Source organism: Bidens hawaiensis, unplaced genomic scaffold (assembly GCF_021521415.1).
Source record: "Bidens hawaiensis isolate Kalapana, Puna unplaced genomic scaffold, B.hawaiensis_p1.1 tig00031485_1, whole genome shotgun sequence".
NCBI lineage: Eukaryota > Viridiplantae > Streptophyta > Magnoliopsida > Asterales > Asteraceae > Bidens > Bidens hawaiensis.
The window spans coordinates 1-15,680 of NW_027495313.1; the positions used below are offsets into that span (position 1 = coordinate 1).

At 32.9% G+C, this 15,680-nt stretch overlaps 1 protein-coding gene across 1 annotated transcript; it reads right to left on the reverse strand.

Annotated features, from left to right (window-relative positions):
* Window positions 1-81: 81 nt before the first annotated feature.
* On the reverse strand, window positions 82-6,326 carry LOC143582192 (amino acid transporter AVT1C-like; the record flags this gene model as incomplete). The annotated part of the gene is made up of 9 exons (XM_077064815.1): window positions 6,059-6,326; window positions 3,801-4,087; window positions 2,892-3,106; window positions 2,018-2,041; window positions 1,113-1,293; window positions 813-1,035; window positions 613-748; window positions 462-481; window positions 82-268 (listed from the first exon to the last, which is right to left on the reverse strand). Coding segments are annotated over exons 1-9 (1,512 nt in total), but the record flags the coding sequence as incomplete, so codon positions are not given.
* Window positions 6,327-15,680: the final 9,354 nt, after the last annotated feature.

Genomic DNA, 15,680 nt, shown 5'->3' on the forward strand with positions numbered 1-15,680 from the left:
ATGCAGCATTCATAATGTGTGCTATAAGTGATAAAATACTAACACTAAGTCACTAACTTAGCATGCAGTGCACACAAGAACCAATAGGGAATATATAGGGATGTCAGTACGCGAGAGCTTACCAAAGAAAGGTACTGCAAGGGCTACAAGTAACGTAGAGATCACCAACGCCGTTCTAATGAGGATGGAGTAGATGTGAGTCTTTTGATGGTTTGATGGTATGAGTTCCTCCAGACTCTTAGCCACCGGAGATATGGTCAACGCAAATGTTATTCTTGTTAAGATAATACAGCTGCCCTTTATTGAATAACTAAATCACACCATGGTTTTAGGATTGTATTTGTAGTCCACATTAGATCAGTGCGACATACTGACGAAATTTGTTTTAATAAAGATTTTTTTTTATAAAGAATTAAAAAGTTTCAAGAGGGTTGATCATGATTTCAAGAAAAAAAGGATATTTGGTAAGTGGACTGATTACCTACAAAATAAAATTTGTCACAAATGAGTACAAAGAAATTTCAGAAACTAACCGTGTGCTTGCATTCTAACACATTAAATACATGAAATTGCGCTCTCCAACAGATTAATGTATTAATTTTAGTTACATACCGTAGCCCAGACAGCAATTTTGGAGGCAACCAAATTTTTAGGCAGATTGAGAGTGAATTGTGATTCTATTGATTCCCCGAACATTATGTATCCCAATATGGCAACTCCAGCATAGAGAAAAGTGCATACCGTGAAGCTTCGGAAAAAAAAAACATAGTTAGCTCAGAATGAGATTGTTTTGATTGCAATAGTATTCTCACCTGACTAAAAGCACTGGAGGATATTGACTTTTTTTCTCCATGGACATATAGATATTTGGAAGAACAGCATGTCCCGCATAACAGTAACCATAAAGCCCGATAGACACGGGCAAAGTGGAAAGGTTCAAAACTGTAGTACTTTCAGTCTGAAAGCCAATGGAATCCACTAATCCAATCCAAAACAAGCAAATGACTAGAAGAATCGTTACAAATACTCCGCCGGCTGGATACAAAAGCATAACAGAGTTAAAATTCAGAGTTCATAAATTATAAAAATATTACACTGTATTTTGCACTAACCGGAGATGTAACTGAGAAGAGTCATGTCACGAAGCCAAACCGTAGGGAGCACAATTATGGTTATCATAATTGCAAACAAATAAGGTGAACTTAGTTCATATCCTCCAAGATTTAATTGCGCATATGGAAACAAAGAAGATAGGTTATCACTTTCCAAGATTATAAATTCAACACACGAAGCCTGCATTCGGAGAGACACATGTCATCTAATTAACAAGAAAGTCAAGTGACCAAAACATTGGAAAAACATGAAAGTAGATGTAAATTTGTCTGCTCAAAAATGAACCTGCGCATGGTTTATAGTAGGAAAAAGTATTTTTAAACCCACAATCAAATTGTTTCATTTTATTAAAAAAAAAAACAAACAAACAAACTTGATATATAAGTTCTTTACTAACTCATGACATATGTGAGACACAAAAATGTCAGATAAACGAGCACTTGGACTGCTTATGTGCACCAGCAGAAGAGTTAGTAAAGCCCATGCAATCATGTTACAGTAGTATTCAAATCATTTGATTATATTTGAAACTAAAGCCACATACGATCTTCTTACGACATATGCACATCAAATTTGCTAAGATAAAACAAGCAATAAAATGATGCAACTTATGAGAATTAGAGACTTGCATAGGATTATGTTCTGTTAAAAGACACAGAAAAAGATGGATATGAACCCATGACTAGAACAAAACTAAGCTTTTACTATGCAAAAGAAAAAGATGGATATGAACCCGTGACTAGAACAAAGCTAAGCTTATGCAAATTTGCATAACAGAAATTGAGATGGTAGCGACATTCTAATATTTCTTTCTCGAATTATTTCACAAAATATTTAAGAATTTGTCCAACTATCACATAGAAGGTTCTCACAAATATACATGAGTTGTGCGAGATATACTTACATACAACTCCACGTACAAAACTATCTGCAAAAACAAGAAAAAAAATCATTGATCAGCACCACTCATCATAATGTTAACTTATCATCTATCTAATCCTTTTCTCAATTATATTTGACACTTTTGGTTTCCTCGCGCCTGAAGCTGTGGAGCTACTTACCCGTGTTCAGCGGGTCATGCATAGTAATGTTATGACTCCAAGATCAGCAAATATAGTTTTTAAAAGATTGGGTTTTGCGATTCAAAAAGGGGTAGCGGCGCAGCTTGTTGCCCGCTTGCCTTCTGTTTCGATGTAATCCAATACATTTTTGTACCTTTATTTCACATAATTAATAATAAAACATCATATTGTTTTTTTTTTTAAAAAAATTATAAACTCTAGTTTTGTCACAAAATGTAACAAATGAACATTAACAGTAGTTTGCAGCATCCATAGAGTAGTAATAACTAAATACATAGATTGAAACATGTAATAGGTTTGGCACCCTTTATGATCCCAAAAGCTAATAAAGTGCTTGAATGATTAAAAGCATCCAAAAAGTCTATGTAAGCTATGTTAAATATTCATTTTAGAGTTATGCATCTTAGTTATAAAGCTGGATGACTATTTAGTTTTTATAAGCAATGTATTGTTCCTTGAACCTTTCTTGATTGAGATGTTGGTTTAGACCAATAATAGAGCTCTATGCATCTGAATTACTTCCATGCTTAATCAACGAAAAAAAAAAGACGAATCAAGGAAATTATAGTAGAACATAATATTTTAGAAATAAATAATTTTAAAAATGAGTTGAGTGTCCGTTATATGCACTCGTAAAGCATTCAAATTTTTTAATTTAATGCAAACTACAAGACTTAAGAGTTTAATCAAACTTACAGAAATGAATAGACGTCCGATTATGCCAAAAGCAGCTTCACCAATATCTGGATAAGTTTGAAGACCAGACCGACTATCCAAACAGGAACGAAGAAGGAGACCCGTGTAGAAAGAAAGAACACAAAAGACGAACAACACAGACAATCCGACCCATCCTCCTTGTTTCACTGCAAAAGGAGTAGAAAGAAGAGCTACTCCACAAAGAAGATTCACCCCTACAAGAAATCACCATTAATCGGAAGAATTCATCATATATTGACTTAAAATTGATATAGCCATTATACTCTGGCAGCAAAATAAAATCACTCATGATATCATGCAGCATTGGTGCAGATATATCTGAAAGCTATATTTATATTTTTCTCAAATTAACAATTTTAGCTCTTACATTAAATTATTTGTCATGGCATTCTATTAGAAATATTGTATTGAAAATAAAAAGAAATGTTCAAGCATTAGTGCATAAAAAGTGTCCCACATTGACAGAAAGTAAGAAGTTTAAGTACCTTTCAGCCTTTTGTGAGTATTATTAACTTTCACCATGGTTTGAAGTTAATTTGGAGTTTATTAGATTAACTTCTTTGGGCTTTGGGTGTTACATTAAGTAAAGCACTTTACATACAATCATCATATTTCAAACATCAACAAGCAGAAGCCAGCAATGTTGGGACTGTATATTAATGTCAGGTTATAGTTTCAATATATGTCAATACCTCTTCATTGAATAAAGATGTGGCAACTAGCCAAATTGGCTATAGAATACCGGTTAGTGGAAGTTTAACCATAAATAGCAATTGCTAGAAGACATTTGTTACTTTTCTCATCAAAGACGGTATTGCCAAGCACGTTATGTGTAACATAATAGGTAAACATTCTATAATTAGTTTGTAAAACATAACACATGTATACCGTTAACCACAGCTTGGCCGAACGAACTTTGTCCACTTTGAGGAGATTTCTCATTTTGTAGCAACTTTTTGGTAGAAGCTGTCCTTTGACGATGAAGCAAATGATCAGAACTATAATGCTCTTGGGGTAGCAAGAGATGGTTGTCTGAACTCGTAGTTGTTTTGGAAGTGTGTCTCCTTATAGGCGATGCGGAAAGGAATGAACCGCCTAACGATGATAAGGCGCCAGGAGACCCGAGAATGTTCAGACTTGGAGATGCTACACCACCATAAAGATCCATTGACTTCCTGAACATAATACGGGACGAGTTAAGTAAATTGGATTAATGAACATATAATCTATTGCAATACTTGTTGACAAGTAGTTGATCCAGGAGTTGGCAGACTCCTACTTGGAGCAGCTAAACTAAAAGACATAACTTGGGTCTTGGGTTATGACTTATGAGTAGTGGATCAAAAGGTCTCAACGAGCCGGATCATGTGGCAAACAACCATAAGCTGTTTGGCTAAGCTGTCGGACCTGAATTTCATCAATGAGTGCTCAGATTTTATCACTTACGATTCGATAATTCCTGAAACTTCCCTTTTCAGTTTAAAAGGCATGAATCACGGATTGACTTAATTTGCCTGATTCATTATTTAACTAATTTCATTATTTAACTTATCGTTAATTTTGAATTTCGAAAATGTTTTACAAATCAACAAAATTTGCATTTCCTTTTTAGGCCTGATGTAATGTTTTCTTAATTGAATCTACCTATATACTAATAAAAGAAAATAATGAAGATGACGTGTCAGCTTCATATTCTTTCTTGGCTAAATTTTCCTGCTCAAATTCCTAATATCTATTTATAGACATTCTAATAACTTTCCATATTATAAATAAAAATTATATGTTCTAAAATTGGACAATTCCTTATAAAACAAATAACTTGGACAATTCCTTATAAAACAAATAACGTTTAACGCAATTTACATGTGAAAACATAAACCTAAAATTGGAATTGAAATATTTAACCAATTTCAGTTTAATTTATAATATATAATAATGTCATGCATAATAATATAAAAAAATGTACCAATAATAATATACAATTTCTTAGATTACGTGTACATTTAAAAATTAAATCATTTTTCTTAATATTTTAACTTTTTTAAATATTTATATTTTATAACATAACAACAAAAATATGAATACAAATATATTATCGTTTAAAAAATCTTTTCATTTGTAAAAGCGGATTTACATAAAAAAAACAATTTTAGGGATTTTTGACATTAATAGCTAATTAACCCAATATTTATTCAATATAACAAAATTTGAATTATTTCTAAAAATTATTTAGTCTTTTTATTTGTTTCAAATAATTTATTGTATTAATTTACATATTGACAAATTCCGTGTAATACAGGGGTTCTAAAGCTAGTAATATAATACATTCTTTGAGAATTTTCCCTCTTTTATCTTCTTAGTCACTTGTGGTTTACGTAACGTTTGGTATGTAAAAAAACAGAGGAAATGAAATGAGTCATTGTAACAGAATGAAAAAAAATGTGTGTTTTATTGGTGAACGGAATAAAATGAGTCATTGTAGAGGAATGCGAAAAGGTTTTTAGTTCGTGAATGAAATGAAAAGAAATCTCATTTCATCAAAACTATCCCCCCACCCAACACACTCTTTTTTTATTCTATTTCTCTTTCATCTCACTCTTTTTTTATTCTATTATCTCACTCTTTTTTTATTCTTTTGACAACACACCACCGTCACCACTACCATCGCCGCCACCACCACTTCGGCGACCAACAACACCGTCACAGTAGCCACCACAACCATTGTCACTGTCCCCGCCGCTACCTGACCACCACCACCACCATTGTCGCAACCACAATTATTTATTTATTTTGGTAATTTTTTATTTTGAGATAGGATTATATTTATCTTTTTTATTTCATTCATGTGGGTTTCTTTTTTTCTACCAAACAACATAAATTATTAATTTATTTAATTCTCATATGTTAATTAAACAAGACAATACAACATAAATTATTAATTTTTTTAATTCCCATATGTTAGTTAAATAAGACAAAAAAATGGTAATGATCCATTTCATTTCATTGTCCATTTCATTCATTCTTTCATTCCTTTCCACCTCTGGTCAATTCTTTCTCCTATTCCATTACCTCGTATCAAACAGATTCTTAATATATTCTCTAATAATTGCCAAAACTAATAACACCAAAAGAGGAGAGGGTAACACCTGTAACTTTTAGGCCATGATGGGTCCAAAGAACTAGCACAACAATCGTTCCCATCATCTTCATTTCCATCGTCATATCCCTTAAAATCCTTATCTTCTTCGTCTTCATTGAAATCCTTGTATGCATCTGCACCAAAATCCTTTTCATCCTCATCACTCTCAATAAGAAAGAAGCATTCAGATTCCATCTTTTCCATTCTCCCAGAACCTTTTCTTTGAATCTTCAAAACCAGAGACATCACAAAACCTTAAATTACAAATTCACATACTACTTGTCTTAAACTAAAGTAGTTACAATAAAAAATATCAGCAACTTCAAAAGGGTTTTAGTATTAATATCCTTAAAACACGACAACACCGATTCTCTATGTATGCATGAAGAGATTCATACCTGTTTGTGAATGCTTTTTAATGTTTCAGTGCTTAATTTGACAACGATTGAATCGGAAGAGAGAGGGTGTTGTGGCTGATATTGCGGCTCAGCAAGCACAGTATTTATAGGCTTCAACCTAATAATAAATAATAAATAATAAATATAAATATTAAATATGAACAAAATTCACAATTTGCCACGTCATATTTTACATTTTTGGTAATGCATTTCATATTTAAGGTATGCCTGTGCCACAGGCTATGGGACATAATTATCCTTTTTTTCCATTCAATTTATTTACTTAAAATGAAACTAAATTTTGAAATTTAATTGGTTTAATCTGCTAGCTGAGCTTGTGTCATATGGTGTCCGTGCATTAATTCACTCAGTGGATCTCGTCGATAAAGTTTCCATTTCAATTTTACATGTGTTCTATACCAAATTATCAGTTATGTTGTTATGGATTTCGTGGAAAGAGTTTCAATTCAGTTTCCATGTTTTATAGATACACACAAACATGGTGGAGTGGTAAATGCTTGTTCGTGAACGGGAGGTCACGGGTTCGAACCTGGCCTCCAGCAAACAGCGATCATTTTCGTCTTGCTTGCGGTGAGCGCATATAATGTATATATGTGTGAACTTTCTGGTGGGCAAAAGTGAAATTGTACTAATTTTGACATTATTTTACTAATCTCGTGAAAATAACGTTAAAAGTGGCGGGACGTTAATCAGGCATCATGTGGTGGCGTTGATAGCCGAAAGACAAAGGTACATGCACCAATCGTACTCAATATATCCCACCAATAACAAAACTAACGTTAAGTGTTGTTATGTGCTTTATGTCCAAGGTTTTATGCAAAACTACTATCGAGTCGGTGTTTCACCGGAAGTAGCATCTCTATTCCTACTGGGTAGAGGTAAGGCTGTTTACATTTTACCCTTCTCAGACTTTATCATAGTTTTGCTGTTTGTGGGATATACTAAGTACGATGATGATAATGATAACGATGACGATTCCATGTTTTATAGCAAATTATGGATTTCATGGGATAAGTTTCTATCTCAACTAGATTTTCCTAAATCGTCTAGACTAAAGGTAAGGTTGTTCGGTTTTCGCTGGGCACAAATTTATACTGTACAATTCATGATATTTGTTAAGGTTTGACGGTTTAGTTGTTTGGCTGTGTAAGGCCCCGTTACCGGTAACCCTACTTTCGTGTTGGATTTACTCATAAACACAGTTCTAAATATCAGAGTTAATTAAAACATTTACGCGGAATATAAAACTTTCATAAAACATTACAATATTTCATAACTTGTCTCAAAACGTCCTTTGTCTTTCACATTAAAACATTAAAATTAAAACATCGTAAGTCTTCAGATGCCAGGCTCTTATTCTTCTGCCATGTGTCCCCGCTCAAGCCAGCTGTCTCATCCTACTCACCTGCGTGCATACTAAAAGTCAGCTACGCTGAGTGAGTTCTAGTTAATCACATAATCATACAATACATTCTTTACACTTCATACTTAACCTCTTAACTTTCTTTCATACACACTTAAGTGCTTTTACTTTCATTTTTACCTTCATACTTTCTTTACATACATAATCATACGTTTTAAAGAGCCTTTCGCCCTATAACCTCACAGATATTATAAGGGTCTGGTCCCTAGTTTTCGAATATTAGAAGGGTTCGATTCCCTAACATCACAGATATTATAAGGGTCTGGTCCCTACCATCACAGATATTATAAGGGTCTGGTCCCTAGTTTCGAATATTAGAAGGGTTCGATTCCCTAACATCACAGATATTATAAGGGTCTGGTCCCTAACATCACAGATATTATAAGGGTCTGGTCCCTAGTTTTCGAATATTAGTAGGGTTCGATTCCCTCTTCGTTCCATACATTATACCCCGAGTATTTTTAGGGCTCGGTACCTTTTTTGTAACCATACAACCATACATCATACCTCGAGTATTATTAGGGCTCGGTACCCTTTTCGTAACCATACAACCATACATCATACCTCGAGTATTATTAGGGCTCGGTACCCCTTTTCGTAACCATACGACCATACATCATTATTTCCTTCTTTTATTATCTCTATCACGTTCATACGCATAAGCATTCATATTATACTTACCTTATACATAGCATTACAACCTGACAGTACGTGCAATATCCGAAGATCGTTCACGTACCATCAAGCAATCATTCTTACATAACACATATATCACATAGGGCATACACTTATCACTTAGGATAAATGTATTAACAACACATCAAGTATGCACACAGCCCCGAAAACATAACAAGGAATGGGGCTAGAAACTCACCTGAACACGGTTACGTTCACCGTTAATCGTAATTCCTTTCTTCAGTTGTGCACGGCTGACTGTATAACAAGTATACGTATCAATTAACTATCACTTCTCATAATGTATGTCTATCTTTATATGACCCACAACGAACGGGGGTCCGGGGGCAGCGCCCCTGGCAGCGGGGTCTAGGGGCGGCAGCCCCTAGCAGGGTCCAAGGGGCAGAGCCCCTGGCTGGGGTCGAGCTGCCAGGTCAGCTTGGAAAAATTTTATTTCCATTAACTGTCTTAACACATTTTTCATTAGATTTTTAGTTTACTTCCTAATCGAACTTGGCTTTAGGCGAAGTTAAACCTTAGGCGAACTTAGCTTTAGGCGAAGTTAAACCTTAGGCGAACTTAGCTTTAGGCGGAGTTGTCATCAGGCGAACTTGGCTTTAGGCGAAGTTGTCATCAGGCGAACTTGGCCTCAGGCGAAGTTGTCATCAGGCGAACTTCGCTTGCAGGCGAAGTTCATCAGGCGAACTTAGCTTGCAGGCGAAGTTCATCGCTTTGAAGGCGAAGTTGCCCAGACGCAGGCGAAGTTGCCCAGACAGCCGCTGTTCGGTTTCTTTCCAGCATTTTGAGCGATTTTAACACCCTTGCTATGGTTCAATATCACCCACTACGCTTCCCGACCATTTTCGGTCGCTTATACACTAAAAAGCTTGGATCTTTAAACTTCAAAGATCAATAATCATACCTTTTTGGGCTTGTTTGGATCTCGTTTACTTGCTAGTACACTAATCGCTCTCTCTCGGACCTGCCCGACTCTTCCCTTGGCTCGGCCGGCCGGCGGCGGTATGCGTGTGGTGTGTGTGTGTGTGTTTTGGGGTGTTAGGGAGTTTGGTGAAAATGAAGATATTTTGGGATTTTGGGGGTATTTATATCCCTGAAATCCCATTCTCATTTAACCCATCTCAATTAATCCACGTCCAAGACCCGCTCCCTACCCGATATTAATTAATTACGTGAAATCACTAAACATAACTTCCTTTATTCATCATTAAAATTTTTAGGATGTTACAGGCTGAAGAATTAATCACTATCTAGAAAATAAAGGAATTCCCTTTTAGGCTATGGTGTATACTTTAATCCCTCTTAATTCTACATAAGCACCGTATTATTAATCTTTCTCTCTTTTACTCCATCTCACCTAAAAGAAACGGTTTAATCCTTTTAACTTCGTCTCACCCATCCTGTTAATTGTTAATTTAATATATTGTTCTTTGTCTTTTAACCTATGAAAAGCATAATCCATGGCCCCTTTTTAACAAGTATAACACAAGTGGGGAGCGGTTTAATTTATCTTTAAAGTGTCATATCATCTTCATTTATGTTGAGGTTAAAGTATACCCCATAACCTTATAACCTTTTAGTTTGCAGCTACATGTGTAAACCATATTAGTTAATTCAAAACTAAATACAAGCATATCTAAACCAACTGGTCCGTCCAACTGATTCACTACAGTTAATTTGGCATTTTGGTTTTTTATTTCTATGAGGGTATGTGGTGGGAGTACCTCTCCCACCCCAACGCATCTTTCACCAATTCTCTCATCCATATCAACGCTACAACACATTTCCTTGTAACATCCTAATCCATCATTCAAGCACGAAAATTGACATCTTTCACTTCAATCTATATTTCACCCAATTTAAATAATTAAAATACAAACTAATATAACTATTTTTAAAGGTTTATTGGATTTTAATAATCCCTATTTAATGGTATTGGCCGATAATAATCTCTATTCATTTTATAGCCACTGGCGGTCCCAAATTTAAAAAAGCTGGCCTCCAATGGTCCGCTGACTTAACGGGCGTTATATTATTTTTCGAATTTCAAACAATTGTTTTAGGCTTTTTGATCAGAATGAGTATACGAGTCGATTGGTGTAAACTTAGCTCGAAACATTGATCCAAACGGCTTGATTTTTGTTAATTGTAAGTTCGAAATCCCGAATTGAAGCATTGTTTCGTCGTTTTGGAGCGTCGTTTCGAATTAAGTTTTACATTAGTCGACTCGTATTCTTGTTCCGACCAAAAGCCCTAAAACATTAGCTTGAAATTCGGAAAAAAATATAACGACGTAAAATCCTTTTTAACGGAGGACCATTGGTGGCCAATTTTTTTAAATTTAGGACCACTGGTGGCGATAAAATGAATAGGGATTATTATCGGCTAATACCTGTCAATAGAGATTATTAAAATTCAATAAACCTTTTTTAAAACTTAAAATTCATTCATAAAATAAAATATACATTATTAGGAAATCAATAAAAAATATCATAAAATAAATAAACCAACCCATTTTATATATTTACTTGTATATGTAATAAATTAAGTTAAAATTATTTTTTGCATTAATTTCAAAAATTAAATTCACATTATTTTTTAAAATTGAAAGATAAACGAATTTTGGTTACATTGAGTGTTTTACTGTAATAAAGTCCAATTGATGCATCCTATAAACTAGGGCATCTACACGCCCTTTCTTGCCCTCGCCACCTCACTACCTCCGTCAATTGTCACCGTCGCCATCAACTACTATCAACAATTCAGAAATTTGAAAAGTATGTTGTTTCAAGTTAAAAAAGAAAACTAAACATTTGAAGGAATTGGGGTAGCTACCCCGTTCGGGGATGAATTTCTTTGGGGCCAAACCACCAGTCTTTCCGCCAGGTCCGGCGCACCTAGAGATACTCCGTCCACCCTAAATCATTATTAGTTGTAAGCTCAACCTAGGATTGCTGTTAAAATTGGGCTAATCGGAGTGTGAATAATCTCAACCAAAGCATGTTAAAAATGTGTCAAAATTAGTTTTTTTTTTCAAAAGCCGACCGGACACAATGGTTAAATATCAGCATCTCGTGCTAAGAACATGGAATATCATTTGATCCTAAATTTCAAGGTACTCCCCATTTTTAATTTTTATGCTATGGTGTAGCGTCCTATTTAATGGTATGCTTTACTTTAAAGATTTCTTATACTTTTTACATACCAATTGTTAACTTTCTATTCAATTAAAATATTTATAATTTTCACCATCAACTTTAGTTAAATTAAAAAATATGTATAAGTTTGTCATCTCATCTTTAACCTTATGTTATTTTTTATTTTAACTTTAAACTGACTTCCCTCACAATTTTTAAAAATGCCTTATATTTTTACACATTAATATATATATGTGTGTGTATGTATATGTAGGGGTGGGTTAAAATAAAAGGAGATAGTTTTCTAGGAAGACTAAGAATAAATCATAGCCATTGGATTATGTTAATCAATTGTTGAGATTTAAAATTATAAAAAACCGACATAGTTTCCTAGAATTATTCTTTTATCATAGGTTTTAATGTCAAATGTCAAAAATCTATTGGTTCTTATCATTTCTAGGAAACTCTTTATTCTTATTTGAACCCTTATATATATACATATATAGGATTGGGTTCATTTTAGAAGTGTTTTTAGTGTGAGAAGTGCAAAAAGAGATTCTGGCCAATCATAAGTTTTCTTTTTAATTTAAGATTATTTAATTGTAGAAGCATATTAGTAAAAAGTTTAGGAGTTTCTTTTAGTAATTAATACTATTTAATGTTAAGTTACAAATGATTATACATTTATTTTTATTTTTAAATTTGATTTAATCTTTAAATAATTCATAAAACAAACCATCATACTCATAATAAAAAAATATAAATATATTAACCATCATAAAAACAAATGCCTACACAAATCATAATATTAACCTACACATACAAAACCAGCTAGTTCATGTTATCATCTACACATATAACAATATTTATATACGTGCACATAACTAGTTCATGTTAACATACACAAATCACAATAATAACCTACATATACAAATTTACGGAATGTTATAGCCTACCCATTTGTATTTACCTACACATATCAGAATATTAACTTACACAAGCAAACCTTGTTCATGATATCACATACAATTAATAGTATTAACCTAAACTTGTAAAATATTCGCAATGTAGGGACACATCATATTTTTTTTTTATAATTTTAATTATTTTATAATCTGTCTTTTATGTTTAGGCAAATACGGGTTATGTGTAGATGAATATTATTTATATGTAGGTGAAAACAAAATGAACTAGCAAGCTGTGTAGGTGAATACGATATATGTGTAGGTAAATATTAGTTATGTGTTGGTGAAAAATAAAAGAAACAAAATTAGTGTAGGAGAAAATAAATTGTGTTGCTAAATACGAGTTACATTTTGATAAAAATAACTAACAATTTGTATAATTGAATATGAGCTATGTGTAGATTATTATGTTACTTGTGTAGGTGATCGATTTAATACAATTCACCTACATATACATTTTTTATATGTAGGTAATAGATAATTCAAATTTGTAACTTTCTATTAGAATTAATATGAAGAATATTTTAGGAGTAATTAAAGGAATTAATGCATTGAACAAATCAAAGATAATCAATGGTTGAGATCGACTTCTCGCACTTTTCGCTATAATATCACTTCTCGCATGATCCATCCCCTATATATATATATATAGGGGAAGTATAGAATGAAAACTCATTTGAGTTGTGAAAACCTATGAAAACCCTATGTAACATCATTTTTTTTTCACATGTAAATATATGTTATTACATTTAATATAAAACATCGAATATTTTTACATGTTTTTACAAAACATGTAAAAAAATTTGTTTTGTTATTTTTTAACATTTTTTTACAAATTTTTATATATGTGTTTAGGAGAGAGAAAAAGTTATATGTATATTTACATTTTTTATTAACTTTAATTGTGGACCACATAATTCAAACTTTAATTAAAAACATGTGGTTGAGAGTGAGTTTTTAGAGTTTTCACAACTCAATTGAGTTTTTATTTTATTCTAACCATATACTTAAGTGAATTTTTATTTTAACCTAACTATATATTATATATATGTATATAGGGTTTTCATTTTATACTTCCCCTTTACACACACACACACTAAACGGGTGCCCGCGCAATGCAGCAGGAAATAACCTTGGTAATCCCGCTATCGATTCATGGGTGCTTCTTGTTTCGTTTGTAACCGTGAAACCATTTATTGGGATAAGTAGATTTAGTTCTTATTTTAAACTCAATTTCATATCGAGGTACAAATGAAAATAGAACCTAACCATTGTTAATGGTTTGGTTTTGTTGGTTTTCAATTTTTAAAGGTATAGTTTCAGTTGTGAGTGACCCGAATCCGGACGGCAAATGCCTATACGCAAAATTTTATTTTTTTAACTGAAAAGAAACCATGACAATATCATACTCAAATTAAAGAGAATTAAATTCTTGTTTTTATGGTGAAATTTTTTTTAAAAAAAATATTAACGTACGAAAAAGTTGTGGCCGTTTAAAAATTGTGGGGGCATTTGGGTTAAAATGAAATTTTAAAGAATAGATGGTTAAAAGATGAAGGACCAAAGTTATAACTATTCTTTAAATTTATAAAAATTGATGGGGGGTAATGTTGTAACTATTTTGAAGAAAAATGAAAAAACATGAGATTTAATGCTAGAATAACCACTCTACCCTCATTTTTTTTTGAACGACTAATAACCACTTTATCCTCATTTTAGGTTGTACCATGTGTTTAAATAATTATAAATCCATTAAAATCCATCATCTTAATTTTTCCATGACTTCTATATTATATACATAGTATAGATATATATAGGGGAGGGTTATCCTAAAAACAAGTAGTTTCCTAAAAATACTAGGAATAAATCATAGCCATTGGATCATGTTTATCAATGATTGAGATTTAAAATTACCAAAAACCAACATAGTTTCCTAGAATTGTTTCATAGGTTGTAATGCCACATGTCAAAAATCTATTGATTCTTACCATTCCTAGTAAACTCCTTATTTTTATTTGAACCTTTTTTCTATATATATACACACACACACTAAATTACACTATAAAAAGAGCATTTTATTCTCTTTAAACGTAATCATGTTTACCCTCTTTGTACACGCATCCCTCCCATCACACTTTTGGTGTGAACTTTTACATAAACTAAATGTTCAGGGAAGAGTAAAACTTTAATATAAACATATCATATGTCCGGTCAATTTTTAAAATGTTGTTTCTTGCTCTTAGTATTTTATTTTTTCTTTTTTTATCATTGGGATTGTTATTAGTTGAGGAAAGAGTAAACTTTATTTAAACTGAAGACACCGTTCCAAATCGCACCAATACAAAGATGAAGAGAACCAAATTGAAATTCATAACATTCTAGTAGGTGTGAAAATCTCAAATTCAATAGTCTAGAATTTGTACCGGACTTCATCAGCGTTTATTGGAAAAAGTCACCGACTTCAGTTTGGTATCCTCGTACAATTTCTTATAAAGGTGCACAAACCGGGTATTTTGTAGGAATCGGAACCAAGTAGGAACCGGTTCCGGGTATGATCAACAAAAGTACAAAACCGGGTTGGGTAGAAACCGGTTCAGGGGATAGTCGGGTATTTGACTGGGTTTTGAATGGGTTTCCGGGTTTTTTTTCAGGTTCCGAGTAGGGTCTGTATTGAAAGTTAATCCTGAAACGAGCTTTCAATAAAGTTGAAGGGGTTAAGTGAAAAGTTTGGTTTATTTTAATTAGTTTATTTGAGTTCGAGTTAACGTAGGATTAGATCTGGGTTACTTGTTCATCAAGTTTTTATTAATATAAATAGAGTGTCTATGGTTTATTGTAATGCTTGTTTTTCATTTCTAATAATATTGAAAGAGTCGTGAGGAGTTCTCACAAATACTTGATCCAATTATTCCAGCAATTGTTTGCTCAATTGTTGTTTGGCTCGATAATATGACACAACCCAAGAATTTAAAGTGGTTATTAATGGATTGTT